This window comes from Miniopterus schreibersii, assembly GCF_964146895.1.
Source record: "Miniopterus schreibersii genome assembly, chromosome: 4".
NCBI lineage: Eukaryota > Metazoa > Chordata > Mammalia > Chiroptera > Miniopteridae > Miniopterus > Miniopterus schreibersii.
The window spans coordinates 67,797,131-67,817,932 of record NC_138105.1 but is presented as its reverse complement, the minus strand read 5'-3'; the positions used below and the strand labels follow the sequence as shown (position 1 = coordinate 67,817,932).

General features: G+C 49.7%; 1 protein-coding gene across 1 annotated transcript; it reads left to right on the top strand.

Annotated features, from left to right (window-relative positions):
* Window positions 1-3,172: 3,172 nt before the first annotated feature.
* ACER1 (alkaline ceramidase 1) lies at window positions 3,173-20,312 on the top strand (the record flags this gene model as incomplete). Its single annotated transcript, XM_081136483.1, has 6 exons — window positions 3,173-3,265; window positions 15,581-15,695; window positions 15,777-15,918; window positions 16,594-16,731; window positions 19,730-19,867; window positions 20,144-20,312. 6 exons carry the CDS (start codon window positions 3,173-3,175, stop codon window positions 20,310-20,312), a joined length of 795 nt encoding a protein of 264 aa, XP_080992609.1.
* Window positions 20,313-20,802: the final 490 nt, after the last annotated feature.

The following is a 20,802-nucleotide window of genomic DNA, read 5'->3' as shown; positions in this document are numbered from 1 at the left end:
GAGCTATAAGGTAATAAATGTGTGTTGATTTAAGCCACTGTTTGTGCTAATTTGTTTCAGCAGCCATGAAAACTCACACACCCCTCCTCGCAGGCTCTGGCTCTTCGCATGCTCTCTAGCCTCCTTCCTCCTCCGAGCAGCAGAGAGCATTGCCTCACCCTTCACATACCTGTGTGGCTGTCCTATTTCCCTAGTCAGCTCTAGGCAGGGTGATTTCTCAAGCTCTCCAGGCTGGGCCGGGTGTGGGCACATGTCACTACCTTGCTTCCTGCTGCGTGACTTCATGAGGTCCAGAAGAGCCAGATCCTGGCAGTTGTGCCCTGCCCTGGATTTGAGCAGGGAAGGACCTCATAGGCCATTTGGTCCACCACCCCATGGCACCTTTGAGGGGAAGGAGTCAGGTTCCCTCCTTTTAGTGGGGGTGGGGGTGGAGGTGGGGGTGAATGTGTGCTCTCCTGGCCCAGCTGAACAGGGCATTTGGAGGCCAGGGCTCTGGCTAAATAGTGGGGTTGTCATTGCTCTGCGGGAATGCAGAGTCAGGTCGAGCTTTTAATTCAGGTTCTGGGAACCTTCTCTCATCTGCAAACCTGACATCTTATCTTGCCAGAGGATCTCAAAGGTGGCTGTCTGGGCACCTGGCAGAATGTGAACGTGGAAGCATTTGACACTTTGTAGACAATGAGGACAACAACAACAACAACAACAACATTAGCCTCTTCATTCAGCACCAGCTCTGGGGGGAGCCTGCAGTTTGTACAACCTCAATAGTTCCTAAGTTTTTGACCTTCACAGACCACCCTCGGGATTTTCCTATACCCACCTCCCATCTGAACTCTTATTTACTTAAGATATTTTGTAAAATAAAACTCCCTTTAAAAACCCAAATCAATTGCTTTTTAAAACTGTGGTAAAATATACATAACATGAAATGTTCCATCTTAACAATATGTAAGTTTACAAGCTCAGTGGTGTTAAGTCCATTCGCACTGTTGTACAACCATCCCCACCATCCATCCACAGAACTTTCTTATCTTCCCGAACTGAAATCGAACCCTAACTCCCTGGCCCCTGGCTCCCACCATCTACTTTCTGTCTCTGTGAATATAATGACTCTAGTTCCTCATATAAATGGAATTGCACAGTATTTGTCTTTTTGTGACTGGTTCATTTCACTGAGCATAATGTTCTCAAAGTTCATCTGTATTGTAGCAGGTGTCAGCATTTCCTTCTTTTTGAAGGCTGAATAATATTCCAGTATATGGATATACCGCCTTTTGTTGATATATCCATGCCAATTAAAAATCTACATCAATTACTTCAAGGAACTATTTTTGGAATAACTATACATTCACAAGAAGTTGCCGAAATTGCCCAGAGAGGTCTGTGCACCCTCTACTCAGTTGTCTCCAGTGGTAACCATACCGTTTCAAAACCAGGAAATTTATGCTGATATGATCTACAGACTTTATTCAGATTTCAACAGCTTTTACATTCATTTGTGCATTTCTCTCTATGCAATCATGTTAGATTTATGTAACCATCTCCATAATTATAAAGCTTAAATCAATTTATGTTTTAAAAGAAACTTGGAGGCCCTGCCATTAGATATAGCCAGCCATTAGACAGGCTTATTTAAAAATAAGTACAATGAAAACAATGTCACAAGATTCCAGCAGGGCACTGTTACCTACTGAAGGACTTTTTAATCAAACACAGGGATTAAGTGTTAAGAGGCAACTGAGCCCCTCTCCTTGAACTATTGAGAATTGAAAAGGGAGTGGATTACTTGTCACACAGCTTAATGATTCTGAATGCAGGCCCTGCATCACCAAAAATTATCTTCCCAGGGAAGCACTGTATCAGCTCATTAAAGCTTCACAGCAGCCCTAAGAAGGAGGAAACTGAGGCTCAGAGAGGCGAAGTGGCTTGGCCCACTCTCACTTACCAGCTGTGTGACCCTGGCTAAATTGTTTAACTTCTCTGGGCTTCAGTTTCCTCCTAGAGATAACTGTAGTTCTCTCTTAGAGTTGCTAAGAACATTAAATGAGATAATGAATGTTGAGCACTTAGAAAAGAACCTGGAACTGGTAAGTAGTTAGTAAAAGTGTGCCATTATTATTATTATTTTATAAGGTTGCCTTAAAATTTAAAGCCAGCTACAATAAGAAAACGCATTACCATTTATTGTGAGGCCCACTCCGAGCTAGGCAGTGAGCTAAGCTCCTAACCTGTTTTAGCTCTGTGTGCCTTTATAATAGTTGGGTCTATCACCATCCTTCCCACATTACAGATGAGCAAACTGAGGCACAGAGAGATGAATTCACTAATCCAAGGTCACACAGCTTAGGAAGAGGAGGAACTCAGAATTCAAACTCTGATCTTGGCTGACTCTTTCCACAGCCCTTGGAAGTCAGAACCAGGGACCCCCAGACCTGGAACTGCAGATTCTTCCCTTCATGGGGCTTTGAAGGTGGCCCCTGGTGGATTTTGTGACACTGTAGGCATGTGAGGTCTTGACTGCCCAAGAAAAATGGCTTCAATCCAGCCCAACATCTGATGGCACAGACAGAAAAACTGAGGCTCTCAAAGGAGAAAGGATTGGGCAAGGTCATGTAGTGCAAGGGAGCCGGCTGAACCCAGTGGGGTGGGCATGCAGCCACTTGCCTCTGATATGGGCAACAGCAGCTTGGGGCTTGGATGGCGTGAGGTAGTCAAACCTGACCGTTAAGAGCCTGGGGTCTGGACTCAGCTGGCCTGTTTTCACGCCTCGGCATTACCACCTTGCATGCCCTCGACAAGTGACTGCTCTTTCTGCCTCAGTTTGCTTCTCTGTACAGTGGAGTTAGCAAGGGCACTCATCTCAGTGGGCTCATTATTATTATTATATTTTAAATTACTGTTCTCTCATCCTAGTGGGCGAGGAGGGGCCTCCCATCCCACCCACTGCCTCCCTGCCTGGATAGTGCCAGCCTCTCTGCTTATGCCCAGGGCAGCTGCTACGGCATTGCCATGTGGCCCTGGTGCAACTGGGGAGCCGCTCAGCAGGTTTTTCCTCCCAGTGTGCTGTGGAGCACCAAGCTGTCCTCTCCCCGCCTCACCTGAGCCCAGCCCTACTAGGCTCACAGCTCCTCTCTGCCAGCCGCAGCCAGCGGGCAGCGGGCGCTGCGTCACCATGCCCAGCATCTTCGCTTACCAGAGCTCCGAGGTGGACTGGTGCGAGAGCAACTTCCAGCATTCGGAGCTGGTGGCCGAGTTCTACAACACGGTGAGGGCCAGCCGGGTGGGAGGCTGAGGGGGTGGCAGAGCCTCACCAGACCCGGGTTCAAAGCCTGGCTCCTCCATGTCCTCGCCAGGGAATCCTGTTTGAGCAGTTTGCCTCTCTGAGCCAGGCAAGGAGCACTGGCTTTCATTCATTACTTGTCTTTATTTGGCATCAGGCTCTGTGGTAGGCTTTGGAAAGGCAGCAGTGACCCTGGAAAAGAGTGACTCCAGGCATTCGCAACCCAGGATGACGGTGCCGTAATGGGGGACACACAGGCAGCTTCTGGGGGGCCTAGAGGTAGCCCCTAAAGCCAGCAGGGAGGGGTGGATCAGGGAGGGCTTCCTGAAGGAGATGACTATGGCTGCTTTGTTCTCAGCTGTATCCCCAGCCCAGGGTGCTGGGGACTGTCCTGGTTTCAGCATTGAAAGTCCCATGTCCCAGGAGACCCCTCAGCTCTGGGCATACCAGGACAGTCAGTCATCCTTCCCCCAGCCCCACACTGGGAGGGCCCCAGAATCTTGGATGCCTGCATGGCAATGGATTTGACCAAAGCCTGAAAGATGCAAGCAGCCAAAGATACGCCCATCTATGCTATCCTTACGTGGGAAGCTGGGGACACCACAGTGAACGAGGTAGGGGGCTTGCCTTCCTAGAGCTCCTGGGATGGTGGGTATCACATAGTAGGTGATCAATGAATGGTGAGCAGTGTGATGGCCTTTACTGAGTGCTTCCTGTGTGCCGGGCATTGTACTAAACATTGGACAGGAAAAATCTCATTTAACCTTCACAACTACTTAGGAGTTCACCATTTATCATCTATAGAGTTGATCCCGGTTTCCAGGCGAGGAAACGGGCCTTCAGGGAGATTGAGGATACACCAGGGTCACCCTGACCCTTAGAGCCGGATTGGAACTGGGCACCTCCAGGAGAGTTTTTTGGCAGGTGGGGGAGGGGGAGCTCAGCCCCACAGTGGTCAGGTTGCCCTGACTCTGTTGGCCTCCTGGCTTCCCAGAGCCGGGAGATTAGGAGTTTGCGATTCAAGGGTCTTCTAGGTTCTTGTCCCCCCTGGCCAGACGCCGACCGTTTCTGGTGCTCAGTACCCTCACCGAAAAAATGGGAGGGGGCTGAGCGTGCTGATCCCTGCAGGCTGAGAAGAGGGCTCAGGGTTCTGGAATGCTCTCGGCATTCCCCGGCAGCCCCCGCGGTCCAGAACGTTCTCTGTTCAGCCCACCGCACCGAAGGCACCGAGAGAGGGCTGGTTGGGGTGCGGGCTGGGCCAGGTCTAGCCGCGGTCTCATGCAGGCTTCTCCTCCGGCCCATCCTCCAGCCAGTCTCTCAGCGCAGGACACTGAACACTCAGACACTCTCCGAGGCTGCAGGTCCCAAATGCTTTCTGCTCTTGACACATATGAGGAGATTTCTACACCATTATCAGTCAGTACCTGCATTTCCAGATACTTATCAAACAGAAACAAGTGTTTCACAAAGCAATACTCACCTTTCCCTGGTGGAAACACACTTGGGTATTTTTACTTCTATCAAAAAGGCTCTGGCAGACAGGTTAGGGCGTGAGGAACTGCGTTACGTTATAAGAGGGTTTTCCCCAAACGCTTCTGAGCACCTCCAACCCATCCCCATAACTAATAAATCTTAGAGTTCAGGGGTTGGCAAACTTCTGTTGTAAAGGCCGGATTGCTGATATTTTTGGCTTTTGGGGCCGCACAATCTCCGTAGAAATGACTGAGCTCTGCCACTGTAGCTGGGAAGCAGCTATAGGCCAGAGGTCAACAAAGGAGTGTGCCCACGTGCCTATAAAAATTTATTTGTGGACACTGAAATGTGAATTTCATATAACTTTCCTGTGTTATGAGATATTCTTCTTTTAGTTTTTTGACCCTTTAAAAATGTCAATATTATTCTTAGCTCCATCAGCCACACAAAACAAAACAGTGGGCTGAACCTGGTACAAGGGTTGAAGTTTAGCAACCTCTGCTATTGTTAAATGTAACAAACAAACAAACCCAGTCAAATAGAGATCAAGATATTTTTCTTTTTTGGCCTCTCAAAAACGAGTTCATTTCATAGTGAACGCGAGCACACGCATGTTTTGCAGCTTCGTGTGGGAAACTGACAACTGGTGTCAAGACAGGAATTTACAAATAACCCTCGCCCCCTTGACGCCGATATCGGACCTCTAGGAACTTTAACCAAAGAGACAGTCGTAGTAGATGGTGAGATTTATGTGCGGTCATCACTGAGTCATTGTAATTGCAATGAGTAAATGGATACATAAAAAGGGAGCCGTAATATTTTCACCACTCTGTGTAGGGCTGAATACATTCTGCTGAACTACCACACAGCTATTTGAAAGCATGTTTTCGAGCGAGGTATGTAAATCAAAGACAAATATGGAGCAGAAATTTAAAAACATTTGGTCACACGGGCTTCATCATGATCCACTTAGGAGTCACAGCTCATAGTTGGAAAACACTTTCTTGTTGCTCTGCTTGCAAGGAGCTCTGAGCCTGGGGGGTGGGGAAGGAGCCCAGGCCCACATGGTCAGGACATGGAAGAAGGAAGCACCCGAGGACTCACTCCAGGTGATGGGAAGCTTCAGAGAGAAGGGCACCTAAGAGTTGGGTTTTGAAAGATGAGTAGGAGTTCTCCAAGTTGGGTAGGAGCTGGGAAAAAGAGAACAGCAGAAAGGAAATGGGTGGACTTACTCCTGGAAGTAAATGAGGGGCTGGCCAGTTTGAGAAAGGAAAAAGTATGTTTCTGTGGTTAGAATATGGGCAGAAAGGAAGATGACTGTTTCGAATGCAGGGTTGGAATGTTTGAAATGTATCTGTTCATTGATGGACTCATTCATTCAACCAAAATGCTGTAAACCGCTCCAGCTGGTGTGCTCAGTAGTCAGTGTCAGCCCGCAGACCAAAGGGACGTGGGGTGGGTTCCCGGTCAAGCGCACCTACCTGGGTTGCAGGTTCAATCCCTGGACTGGTCAGGGGCGCATGGGGGAGGCAGCCAATCCATGTGTCTCTCTCACATCGAGGTTCCTCTCTCTCTCTCTGTTTTCCCTCCCCCCTCCCACTCTTTCTAAAAATCAATGGAGAAAATATCCTGGGGTGAGGGTTAACCGAAGAAGAAGAAAAAAAAGCTGTAAACCAAACTGTGTTGGGTGATCCTGGGGCACTACAGAGTCTCAGCGTCCTAGGATGTGGAGGGAGTTTCAGAATTAGAGATGAGTCCCCCAGCCCCATGGTCAGTTTGTGGCAAAGGGAGAGACAGGGGCCAGAATCGAGTTGGTGGGGAGCCATGGGGGTGGGGTATGAGGCCTCCACTTGCTGAATGGGGAGGGAACCTCAATACTTAAAGAATGCATAAGTGTTCTCTAGCATTTGCAAAGGTGTTTCGGTGACAGAGAACAGCAGGTGGCTTGAACCAGAGCCCAGGCCACCTGTGTGGGAAGGACCAAGGGTGAAAGAAAGGGCTGTGAGGTTTCCAGGGCCAAATCAGGAATGCTGGGTAGAGGAGTGTGTGCTCTGTTGGGAGGGCACTGGGGAGCCATGGGTGGCTTTTGGGGCATGGGAGAGTCACTGATGTAGAGGCACAAGGGGCACCTGGTTGATTTCATAGACAGCCAGGAGAGCCAAGAGAATATATCTAACAGGAACAGAGGTCAGGGGTGTGGGAGTGGCTGGATCAGGTGGGGCAGGGGGAGAAGTCAAGGTGTAGGCTTCTCCAGTTTGCACCCATTTGCTTGGGTTTGGTGGCCTCCAGATGTGGCCTCCTTCCAGGCTGTTGGCATCTTAGGAGATGCCGGCTCCCAGAGGCAGGTGTGCTGCTGAATTCTTCCTCAGGATCCTGCCAAAGCTTCAGACGCTCTGAATCTCATCAGCTCCAGAAAGCTCCCTCTCAAATGTTTGGATATAGAATAGAGGGGTTGCATGGCTGGTGAGGGAACAGCACAGGCAAAGGCAGGGAGACAGGAGTGAGTAGGAGGCCTGTGGCGGGTGGGTGTGGGAGAGAGGGGATCAGCGAGAAGGGAGTGTCGGGGTGTAGGCCGCAGTGCCTGCATCTCCAGCAGCCTTCCCACCTCCTCTCCCAGTGGAGCCTTCCCTACCCCTGGCCTCTGCCAGGTGGTGATTCCAGTCCCCGTCTTCCCTGAATGTTGTGTGACTCAGGTAGGAGGCCTGGCCCCTCTCCGAGCCCCTGGCTGTGACTAGCAGGTCTCATGAGCTCTACATCACACCTCCCTTCTCTGCCCATTTCCTCATCAACATTCACAGCAAAAGCAATTAATTTCGGGCATCTCCGGTCTGCCAGGCCCTGCAGAAAACCACGAGGGCCTGGTCCCTGCCCTCAGGGAGGACAGACACCATTAATTGAATAATTATCCACAGGAAACTGGTAATCATGCTCATGACACATCCAGGGCCCAGACTTGATAGGTCCCTCTGGACCTCTTTTCTCCATTGGAAAAACAGGCATTTGCGGTCCCCACCCTGCTGGCCTCCTAGGGGGACGGATCTGATTCAAGGGAACAGCAACCCCTCGTTTTGCTCATTAATCAACAAGAATTGATTGAGCCAGGCACTGTTCAGGCTCTGGGGACACGGTGGTGATCAAAGCAGCCAATAGTGCCTGCCCTCCTGGGGCTGGCGTCCTGGGGGATGGAGGAGACAGGCGATAACAGAAGTTAAGGGTACTGTTGATAGTACTTAACTCACAGAACCCTGGAGAAGGTGAAGCAGGTTCTAGGCAACCTGGATGACACACTGGCCTGTTCATACCACAGAGTATTACTCAGCCGTGAAAGGCGAGAGGCGCTGACTAGAGCTACAGTGCAGATGGCCCTTGGACACAGGTGCTCAGTGAGAGCAGCCAGACGCAACAGGCCACACAGTGTGCGATTCTGTTTACGTGAAATGTCCAGGCCGGGCACATCCACGGAGAGGAAGTGGGCGAGTGGGTGTCAGGGGTGGGGGAGGGGGTGGGGAGTGACTGCCAGTGGGGTGGGAATTCTCCTTGGGGGTGAGGAAGTGTTCAGAAATTAGATAGTGATGAGAGTTGCACAACCTTGTGAAAAAACTAAGACCCACTGACTTGTACACTTTAAAAGAATGAATTTGATAGTATGGGAATTATAGCTCAATTTAAAAATAGAGATATTAAAAAACCTCACAGATTCTGGCGCATCCTAATCATTTAATAAATCGAAGCTATTATTATTTCAAGTAAACATAGCACAGAGATGCAAAAGCGTTGATGTGTTAATTACATTTGATGTTTCTTAATTTGTTTTTTAACCTTCACCCGAGGATACGGCTTTATTGATTTTTAGAGAGAGAGGAAGGGAGAGAGAGAGAGAAACATCGATGTGAAAGAGAAACATGGATCAGTTGCCTCCTGTGTGTGCCCCGAGCAAGGATTGAACCCATAACCTTTTTTTGGCGTATGGGACAGTGCTCCAACCAACTGAGCCACAAGGCTAGCGCTAACGTTTATTAATTTTATTTAATCCTCACGACAATTCTATGAAGTAGGTACTCTTATTCTCCCATTGTGCAGATGGCTAAATAAAGGCTCAGAGAGGTTATGTTTTCTTCCCAGGGTCGCACAGCATGTAATTGCCAGTGCAGGAAAGTTGCAAATGCTGGAAGTTCAGCATGAAACCCAGGCCACCTGGTCCCCGAGTCTCTCACTTAACCACAGTGCTGTGAGGCCAGTCGGTTACTGAGTCATTAACAATTAATTCTGTGCATCTGAATTCATGAAAGTAAGTCCCGTGCAGGGAGGGATTGTGGCTTGGCTGGTACTATTGCTCCACCCCCACCCAGCACCAACATTTGTGTGCACCTGTTAAATGGATGCAGCTGGGGTCCTGGCCAGGTGCCAGCGCCAGTGTGTGTGTGGGGGGGGGTCTGAGCTTTGGCCCTGGGGAGAGCCTGTGGGGCAGTCTTGGCCACGTTCATTGACTCGATTAACTCAGCAGGCTTTTCTGGAGTGTCTCTTGGGTGCCCAGCGGGATAGGTGTTGGGGACACAGCTGAGGATAAAACAGGTGTTTCTTGTCCTCACGGAAGTCACAGTCCAGTGGGGAGGGCACAGATGTGGTAGGAATGAATCATGGGCTCCTCCAGGGAAACCAGATTTGCAGAGAAGCTGTTAGTGGGGATGGTAGGGGGGGTGGTTGTGGGGGCTTCAGGCTCAGCCCAGGGTGGTTGGGGTAAATGAGAAAGGGGCTTGAGGCAGGGAGTCAATTCAGGCAAATCTCTCCCTCCCTCCCTCCCTCCCTCCCTCCTGGATCTCTCCTTTCCTTCTTCTAGCCCTGAGGTAACCAGCCACTTCTATTTACTAGACACCCTGCTGGGGGCTGGGTAATAAAAAGAGCAAACATATTAGAATAACAGGGCCTGGCCTGCGTGGTGGCGCTGGCTCAGCGGTTAAGTGTCGACGGAGGATCCAGGAGATGTGGTTCGATTCCCGGTCAGGGCACATGCCCGGGTTTTGGCCTCAGTCCCCAGCAGGGGGCGTGCAGGAGGCAGCGATCAATGACTCTTTCATCATTGATGTTTCTCTCTCTCTCTCCCTCTCCCTCTCTCTCAAATCAATACAGACATATTTTAAAAAATAAACAGAATAACAGCACACGGTTGTACACAGTCGACGGCACCCGTGCAGGCACACATGGGCCTTATTCACGTTCTCTTGCATGCATTATTATCTACAAACATTTACTGGGCACCTACTGTGTGCCAGGCAGTGTTCTAGACACTGCAGGGTTCGAAGCAGTGAATAAAACAGCCAAATCCTGGCCCGTGGCGCTTGGCTCTTTAATCTCCACCCTGGCACTCAGAGGTAAAGGAGGAAATTGGGGCACAGAATGTCCTCCAAACCCTGACTGGATACACATGGTGAAGGCAGGGACCTTGTTTTCGGACACTGCTAAGGTCCTTGAGCACATAGTAGGCACTGAAGGAATGGTTGTGGAGCGAATGAATAAATGAATGAATGAGAAGGCATCTGCTACAGTTGGGACCCAGGGAGTCCAGCTCAGGTGCGTCCAGAGCTGAGGGCCGGGCTGGCTCTGGACACGATCCCGGACAGTGCCTCTCCTGCCTCCACCGAGTCTGGGTGGGGCCAGTGGTTGGGAAACATGGGGGCCCAGCCCTGGAGGGCAGGGAGGACACACTGGCATCTTCTCTGATGCTATCAGAGATTCCGGAGCCAGTGTCGCTTATTAGTCATAGGCTCCACCTGGTGCTCTGCCCTCATTCTGCACACTGGGGCACAATTTCAAACTCCTACCGCAGTTCTGCTGGTATGTCTGAGCTTGGAGCAGCTACACCACTATAAAGCTTGTTATTATTGTCTCCCTCAACAAAAACAGCAGCAGCCCTTGCTATTTCTTGAAGCAGGGGAGCCCCCTTTCATCATTGCCACCTGTCTCATCTTCCCGTCTTCCAAGGCAGGGGGCAAATCAAGTTTCAGAGTCTTCCAGAGCCATGTGACCTCAGAGAAGTCGCTGAGATTCAATTTTTTCATTGCCCAACAAGAACTAGAACCCTGGACTTCGGGGTGTGTGCAAGTATTAAAATCTCTGCAAAGGTGTGTGGTCAAAAGATGAGACAGTAGCAGTCGTAGTGTCTTCTATCCAGAACTTTCTGGATGGAAGACCTCTGTCAAGTATTTTCATGCATGTGATGGATGATCCACCTGAATCTATTTTGAGATCTAGTCAGCAAGAAATATTGATTACCTACTACATTCTGGTTCCTGAGGTTACAATAGGGACTGGAGAAGACACAACCTGTGTAATCAAAGCTGAGTTTAGCAGGACAGCCAGACGGTTCCAGAGCAGCTGGACAAGTGTTAGGAAGTGGGACAGCAATGGGCACAAAGGAAGGCTACCTAGCCCTGCCTTGGGAAATTGGGAAGTCTTTATGAGAAAGTGATATCCAGGTGACAGATGAAGTAGTAGCTGGCCTGGCAAGGGGACTGAGGGTGGGTGGAGAACAAAGTGTTCTAGGCAGTGGGAACAGCATGTGCAAATTCTTGGAGGTAAGAAATAGGAGTAAGTACGGCTCATTAGAAGGAACTGAGTTATGCCTTCCACAAAGATTATAAAGTTGATGTGGAGCAAATAAATGAGTAATGGAGGGAGTTTATAAGCCAAGTTTAAGAGCTTGGATTTGAATTATGGGAGTCACAGATGTATTTTATTTTATTTAGAGTTTAAAGTGACAGATGTATTTTAAATGGAGGCTTTAAAGTTTGGGAGACTGGTTGACTCAGCATCTTCAGGCCTGTGTTGATATGCCCAACGGCTGGTGTTTGGTTGAAGTCAGAGAGGGGAGCAGGTTTGTTCGGGATTTTGCCCGTTTGGTATCCATGGTCAATCAAGGTGCTCCCCCTCCTCTGGTCAGCTGTGGGATGTGGCCCAGACTACACTCCAGAATTTGAATCTTGGGCTTGGACATAAGGACTGAACATAGTTGTTTTCATTCATGCCCAAAGTTGTCCCTTGAAGAGATTGTCCATTCAAGGGTCAGAGCTGTTTTGGTTTCTGGTTTTTCTTGTCTCTGCAATTCCTTTGATTAATGAGCTCCACATAATAAATGAATGAATGAGTCAATTAAGTACGTAATTACGTGTGCGCACACACACACTCTCACATATGTAATATTAATTGTGTAAGTTCACCAGAATCATTTTCTGTTGCTTGCTACCAAAGAAGCCTAGCTAATATACTGGTGGTGGTGGTTTTGTTGGATTCAAACAATAGAAAGTTAGCTTAAGCAAAAAACCAACCAAACAAATAAATGAACAAAAAAGAGAATGCATTATAAAAATACTGAAATATTTTAGAAAATGGAAAGATGAGTTGCTTGGGAGGGCTGTGGCCTAGTGCAGGGCTGGAGGATTCAGCTGAAGGGGAAAAACTGCCCTCGAGTGTTTGTTTTTACTCTCAGCCTCATCTCCTCATGGTGGCAAGACGGCTTCCATATCTTAAATATCATGACAATATCCCAACGCCTGGCTAGAGAACTGTCAACTGTGCAACTCAATTTTGGTAACTCTCAGGCTCTGTGTCTGCTTCAAGTTTTATTTTTATTTATTTATTTATTTTTGAAAATAGGAATGATGAAACTTTTAAGATGACAATGTATTTACATAAATAATCTGGCTGGAAGTCTACATCCGTATTATCATGATGTACTTATCTGATGAAACTAAAACCATGAGGCTAATGCTCGAACAAGAATAGCATTAAAAACAAATTTATACATAAATTTGTTTTGCAAAATTCCACAAGTTTGTCCTGTTTAGAGCGGTTCTTCCTTATTTAGTCCAATAATTGAATCCCATCTGGCAAGTACTGTTACTCCTCTCTCATGTAAAATTCCGTCCACGGGTGACCTGATCCATACACTGCAGTGAGCATTCATAACATCCCCCAACAAAAAATATATATTTCATTACACCAGGCACTCTTCAAAGCCTAAAAGCCCAAATTTTTAAAACCAATGACAGTTAAAATAAGGGGTTTTGAACTGTAAATGCTTGTTAAGCTTTACTGTATAGACGAACATTTTGGTTTCCCAGGCTCAGTGATACTAAATTGCCTATTGGGTGTCGTGGCTTCTTGCATCAGCTCCTGCAGCTGTTCTATTTGTTCATCACGAAAGTCATCAAGTTTTTCTTCTGGCAGGGCTGTTCCAAAGCATGCTTTTTCAGTCGAATTTTGGCTGTTTTCGTTAGCTTGTGGCCATGGCACTGCTGCATGCGCCTCCCATTCCTCCAAGAAACGTCGGGCCTCGTCCGAACCAACCGTGTCATGTCTCCTAAATTCGTCCTTCACGTCCTGGTCGCCGAGGGCTTTGCGGTCCGGGGGCAGAAAGCGGTGCAGCAGCGGGATGTGCGGATACAAGGCCCGGAGGGGACGAGGGCGACCTGCGCGCACCGGCTCCGCCCGCTTCAAGTTTTAAATCCCCAAAGAGAAGATCTGATTGGCCCGGTTTGGGATAGGCGCCTACTCCAGTGGGGTGGGGGCTCATGATACAGACAGGGCGAGTGTGCGGCAGGGCTACCTCTCGGTTCTAGAACAGCCAATGTGAACCAGCGTCTGTCCCAGAGCTGTGTCTGACCTTGTCCATCGATGGGCACAAGAGACCTGGGCATGGAAAACAAGGGTGTGGGTGGGACCGTGGACTGGGAAAACAGCTTGCCAAGGCTGGATCCTCAAACTGTGACCTTTGAGCTGGTTCCACCATGACCCAAGGAGAGCCGTGGGCTTTTCTAGACTCAGGAGGATGCCTCCCACGGGAACTTGTACAGGCTCTCCCAGGACCTAGGCTCACAGGGGGTGATATTGTATTAGGTGAACGAGTTCCCCTCACCCATCACTGAGCTCTGTATTCTTGAGTTAGTGTCCTTAAGATCAGGGTTCTGAAAAACTAACAGAGCACTCTAGTTAACAGGGCGCAATTCCTTCGCTAAGATGGGACACAGTTGAGAAGACCTTTACAAGGAGAAGATTTTATTGGGGAGGGAAGGGTGTAATTGAGCAAGCTAGCTAGCTGGCTCACCTCAAATTGGCGGGTCAAGAAGACCACGAGAACACTTGTTTCTGAGCTCATGTGAGATATTAACTGTAGCCCCCACATACCTGGGGGAGACTTTGAGGGTATTGAAGTCCTGTGTCAGACTTAGAGACTTTCGAGCCATTGAAATTCTGGTGCAAATGTTCTTGTGACCTTAATTGTACTCATAGGCTAGTGAGGTCTGGAGACATTTGGGTCAACAGCATGAAGAGGCAGGTGACATTATGCATATGTCACAAAAGTAGAGATAAAGGGCTAGGGCATTGAAATTACCCCACAATTAGTGTGGTAGCATGGATCCAATCCTATGTCTCTTTGATCCTGAAGCCCATTAATGGGAAAGCTTTGGTTTCAAATGAAACACCCAACTAAAAAACAGCTTAAACAGAAAGGACAACATCTTATTATTATTTTTAAAATAGAAACCCGGATGTAGATGGTCCTGGAATAGGTTAACTCAGCAGTTCAACATCATCCAAGCTTCTTGGCTCTTTCCATCTTTCTGCTCTAATATCCCCAGAGAAGTGGTTCTCGAAATATTGTCCAGGGACTCCCTGGGGTCCCTGAGGCCCTTCCAGAAATTCCTTGAGGTCTAAATTATTTTCATAATAATATGGAGATATAACTTGCCTTTTTCCACTCTCCTTATCTCACAAAGATACAATGGAATCTTTCAGAGGCCCCATGCGTGTGATGACATAACCTCTCTGGCAACCCAGGGAACGTGTGCTTGTGCAGTAACGTATTTTAAAACATTGTTGGACTCAGTTTCTACCACAGTCACTCTTGGTAGATGTAGCTTGAATAAACAAAAGGTCTTTGAGGTCTTCAATAATGGTCAAGAATATAAGAGGGTCTTGAGACAAAAAGTTTGAGAACCACTGTTCTCAACTATTTGTTTTTGCTTTCAGCCTGGTTTCCTCATGGTTGCAAAAGAGCTGCCACATCTTAAACATCATGCAAATGTCCAAAGGCCTTTTCACTGGGCCTGATTTCAGTAAAGAGAACTTTCCCGGAGGCCCCTCATCAGACCTTCCATCATGTTTCAGGGCCAGAATTACATCACACCTGTATTCCTCAACCAGCCATTGGCAGGCACGGGAATGACCCATGACCTGGGGCTAAATCCTGCATCTCTGAAAGCCATGTCCTCCTGATGCTTGAATGGAATTCGGGTTTATTTAGCAAGGAAGAAAGGAGGTACACATAACTTAAGATACAGGTTCAGCTGCATTTCAGTCCACAGGAAGTGGAACGCAAGCCTTAAGCTGCTTATTAAGAAATGGCCTGGAAGCAATAGAGTCGCTCGCATTCCTCTCCCCCGTTGCCACACCAAGTCACCAGGGCACGGTGTGTCGCAAGGAAGGCTGCGAAATGTAGTCTTTAGATGAGTAGCCGTGTGCCTACCTAAAACTTGGAACACTATTTTTATAAGGAAAAGGGGGAGAGTGTAGGTAGAATGTTAGTATATAGTCTTTGCCACTATAACGAATGAACGAATGAATCCATAGGATAATGGGTGGAGTTATGGATCTACGGACCACCCACTGACTGCCAAGATCCGCTGAAAGACTTGACAAACTCTGGGTTGATTCATTGCCTGGAAGGAGACAGGTGACCTACTGGCTCAGGCCTGAGAGTTTTGACATAGGGGCAGCCTCCCTCTGCCTCTCCTGCCTGACACCCCCTCCCCATGTCCCCCTCTTCTCCAGTTCAGCAATGTCACCTTCTTCATCTTTGGGCCTCTCATGCTGTTCCTGATGCACCCATATGCCCAGAAACGCTCCCGCTGCATTTACGCCCTCTGTGTCCTCTTCATGGTCATCGGTAGGTGGGGGTCTGTGGCAGTGGGGCCCTGGGGTGGCAGGGGACACCTCCTTGACCGCCTGCCTTTGTCTCTTGCTCCAGGCCTGTTCTCCATGTACTTCCACATGACACTCAGCTTCCTGGGCCAGCTGCTGGACGAGATCTCTATCCTGTGGCTGCTGGCCGGTGGCTACTGCGTGTGGATGCCCCGCTGCTACTTTCCCGCCTTCTTAGGGGAAAGCAGGTGGGATGGGGACTGGCCCCCTGGTGATCCTGTTGGAGCCCACCTGGGCTCCTGGGTCCCCTCCCTGAGTCCTCTGTGGTCCTCGAAATCCCTCCCCTGACTACACCAGGACTTTCTCCTGACCTTGCCTGACTTAAATGTGCTCCAGGGCCCCCTCCTCTAAGTGTACTTGGAACTCCTAGAATTCTTCCCCAGATAGCCTGGGACCTTCTCTAGGTCCTGTCTGAGCTTACCTGGGGGGGGGAGGTCCTAGGACCCTATGCCTAAGCTTACCCGGGCCCCAGGGACCTATCCCCTGACCCTGGGCTCCCTGGAATCTTTCATATTATCCTCCTAGTCCCCCCTCTTGACCTGAGACCCCTCTGAAATTCTCTCCTGACCCTACTGGACTCTTCTGAGCTTTCCAAGATCCCTTGAATGATAGCTTCTGGGACCCCTGCATTTTCTTCCTTAATCCCACCTGGGCCCTGGCATCCTTCACAGACTCACCTGGGCCCTGAGATCCTCTGCTGAGCACACCTGGGAGCTTCCAGACCTTTCTCTGAGCCCAATTGGGCTCCTTGGGACCCATTCCCTTTCCTCATCTTCCCCCCAACAAGAGCTCCATGTGACCTGCCTGACCCCCTCCCAAGGCCCCGCCTCAACCACCCCACAGCTGATCCCATCTCCCTCCAGGCTCCAGTTTACCTGCCTGGTCGTCATCACCACCATGGTCAGTACCTTCCTGTCCTTCCTGAGGCCTACGGTCAACGCCTATGCCCTCAACAGCATTGCCGTGCACATCCTGTACATCGTGTTCCAGGAGTACAAGAAGTGGGTGGTAGCTGCAGGTGCCCTGGAGGTGCCCCCCCAGACCACCCTCTCCCCCCCCAGTACTCACTCACTCACCGGGCGTGGAGGTCTTGCTGACTCCATGCTCAAGCTTAACCACAAACAATGGGCAGAGCCAGGTTTGAACCTAGAGCTGTCTGACTGCAGAGCTTGTCATTTTTTATTTTGAAGCCCCCAACATATATACAAGCAGAGAGTGTTGCACCATAAACCTCCCTGTGCCCACTAACCAGCCCCAACAACCATCAACATTTTGCCAGCCTGTGCTATATGTTTCCCCCTCAGACTTCATATCATGGCACCCGTTAATTGTTCAGGATTTCACTCTCCCAATAAAGAATTCCTTTTTAACCCATACTAGGTCTTAGCAGGGTAGAGAGGGAATCTCAAATGGGGCCATGTGAGGAGAGTTGCATAAAAGGGTTGTTTACGAAGGAGAGGGCCGGGTGGGGGAAAATCACCAGGAATCATTTAAAACCCCTGTGCTAATAAGAGTGCGATTCTAGGACCATCGGGAGACCTGGGGTGAGGGGTCATGGGAGGGAGTAATTGCAAGAATCTGGATCTGGAAGGAGAGAGCCCGCAAGGTGTCCTTGGTGAGAGCTGTGGCCTCCGGTAGCCGGTTGCAGCCAGCCTGCGCCAACCCCACAGGGAGGGAGCCCTGGAAATAAATCTAGCAGGACCCTCCCTACCCTTTGGTTTCCCGCTGGGGCTCCTTATTGGCCAACCCAACTGGAAGTCCAAGGACAAGGGAGGCTCTGATTTGGTCCACAGAGCCCGGCACTGCCCCCCACTGCCCCCAGGTCATAGGGCAGAGTGAAGAAGGGCAGGGAAAAATCTAGAGGGACAAACGGAAGACAGGACACACGCTTCTAACAAAGGTAACGCTGCGGCCTTACACAGTGCCCAATACCCAGTTCTCACTGACGTTTGCTCAGTTTCTCAGATGCCCTCTCACACCTGGTCTTATTTAAGTCAGGATCCAAATCGGTCTCTTTGGTCTTTATTTCCTATCAGTCCCTCCCTCTCCCTTTGCTCATGTCTGCTGAACACACACTTGGTCATTTGTCCTGTAGAACATCCCGCATTCTGCTTCTTATGGCACCTTTCAATGAGTTTCCTTATTTTTTGTATTTCCTGCAAATTAATAGTTAGATCTAGATTTAGGTTTAAATTTTTTATTTATTGATTTTAGGGAGAGAGAGGGGGAGGGAGGAACACCGACCTGCTCTTCCACTCACTTAGGCCCTCACTGGTTGACCCTTGTATGTGCCGGGACTGGGGAGCCAACCCTCCACCTTAGCATATGGGGACAGCACTCTAACCAGCTGAGCTAGCTGGCCAGGGCTCAGGTTTAAATTTTGGGGGCCGGTATGTTTCATGTGCAGTGCTGGGTGTTCCTCGTTCCATCCCGTTAGGGCTGCAGGATGAGCGCTTGTCCCACATTTAGCGCTGTTAAGGTCGATCAGGGGATTTGAATGATGTCGCCTGTTCCTTTATTAGAAAGTTTCCACTGACCCGTCACCTAATGACTTCAGCAGCCACGGGCGCCCCTGCCTCCGTCCGTGATCTGGGTGCGAAAGGGCGATCTGCAGATTCGGGTCTTCCCTCTGCATTCATGGGCTGGGCTTCTCCCGTCAAAGGCTCTCACTCGTCCACCCTGCAGTGGAGTTTGAGCAGGAAAGACAGGGGAGACCATTGGTTCCTTCCCCCCCGTTTATCAGCGTTGATTTGGCGCCTTGGCCATCTCTAGTGGGGGCCAGTGAGGTTGGTTTTGTTTCTAAGTATACTTATGAAGTCAAGGATGTTTACATTTCTGAAATGTTTTAACCCATTTGGGCCACTGTGCTACATTTTTTACTTTTTATTTTTTTGTTGTTGTTAATCCTCACTGAGGGTATTTTTCCTTTTTTTTTTTTTTTTTAGAGAGAGTGGAAAGGGGGGGAGAGAGGAACCTTGATGTGAGAGAGACACATCGATTGGTTGTCTCCCGCACGCTCCCTGACCGGGCCGGGGATTGAACCCGCAACCCTTCGGTGTGCAGGCCGATACTCTAAACACTGAGCCAAACCAGCTAGGGCTTACTTTCTATTTTGAAATAATGACAGACTCACAGTGAGTTGCAAAAACAGTACCGAGTCCTGTGTACCCTTCCTCCGGTTTCTCCCAGCCCCCAACCCCACCAGTGGCAGCATTTTATGAGACCGAAGTACAACCTCAAAAGGAGGGAATTGACAACTGGACAACACTGTTGACGAGACCACAGGCTTTACTCAGATCTCACCAGTTCCTACTCATTATGCTCTTTCTGTTGTTCAAACGGTCTCATTTCAGGCCAGCGGGCAGGGCCTGTGCTTTTAACCATAAAGGAGTTTGTGCCTTATTAATCCCCGATACTCTCTTTCCTAAGGGACACTGGGTGAGCCCTGCTGTCGGGGAAACCCAGACGCTGTCCTTGAGTCATCCCAACGCAGGGTCATCAGAGACTTACCCTCCCCCCCACAGACACTCGCATTCTCATAGCCGTGCAGACAAGAATTTTCAAGCACGTACTCACAGATGCATACACACCCACACACCCATGCACCCAAACACACAAGCACAGACACAGAAAGGCTTGTTGGTTAAGACTCTGCAATCTGACAACTCTGGTTCAGACCCCAGCTCTGCCCCTTATTAGCTGCATAACCCTGGGGTGGGGCATAACTTCATCTCATGGGTCTCAGTTTTCTCACCTACGAAATGGGAATATTAGCATTGTGGTGAGGGCTGAGTTTCTATCCAAAGGACTTGTTGAAGTGCACTTGGCATCCTGTCAGTGCTCTGCAAATGTTGGCCATAAGAGCAGATGAGCCCCCCTCCCCCCCACCTCGGATCCTTCCCTCTTCCCAGCAGCATCTCTTTGGTGGAGGAATTTCCCATCAGCCCCTGCAGGCTCCATCTCTGAGTCAGGCTCTCATCTCCCTTCTGCCTTCCCTAGGACCAATAATAAGGAGCTCCGGCATCTCATTGAGGTCTCCGTGGTTTTGTGGGCCTTTGCATTGACCAGCTGGATCAGCGACCGCTTCCTTTGCAGTTTCTGGCAGCAGATTAATTTCTCATACCTGCACAGCATCTGGTAAGCGCCTCCCCTGCGGGCCAGGGCCCCAGAACCAGAAAAATCTCAGATCCCAGAGTTGGGAGCGGCAGCCTGGGGACATGGAGGGAAGGCACCAATCCTGGGTCTTGTGTGTTTGGGATGCAATTGGCTGCAATCAGGGGGTCAGTTCCAGAAGGTTCCTTTGGGTGGTCAGGATCCATGAGAAGTAAGGAGAGGACCCAGTTGGGGTTGGGGACGTCCAGCTGGCTGCAAAGGCATTTTGCACCCTCACTAACCTCTCCCTGCGTCCCACAGGCATTTGCTCATCAGCATCACCTTCCCTTATGGCATGGTGACCATGGCCTTGGTGGACGCCAGGTACGAGATGCCGGACCAAACCCTCAAAGTCCGCTACTGGCCTCGGGACACTTGGCCTGTGGGGCTGCCCTATGTGGAAATTATTGGCGACCACAAGAACTGCTAAAGTCTGTTTCTTGACTCCCAACCATCAGCCAGCTCACCCGTATCTCGAGGAGAGAGGCTTGGACCAGGAGTCAGAGACACAGTTCCTTCCTCCAGCTCCTTCCCCATCTCCCTGTCCTGTATGGCCCACCCCAAGGCAGGGGATGGACTTCAAGACTTCCCTGCCCAGAAGACTGATGATCCTGCGGGGCTGCCGGGCACAGCTCCCCTCCATGACCTGCCCAGTTCTCTTTCACCTCCTCATGTCCACTGCTTCCCACACAACAGCTGCTGTGATTAAGTGGCGTCTGCTGGGAATGACCTCAGGCTGGGGCTTGGTCCACATGCGCCTTACTGATAGTGGCGGTCACTACCAGGCTCTTTGGACCTGCCTTTGGCCATGCACTGTCCCTGGTACCTAGGGGCCAGCCCTGAGGATGGACGTGCTTTCCACTCGCCTCGTCTGTCCTCGCCCTGCACGCAGAGACCTGCAGGCCTTCACACACGCTCAC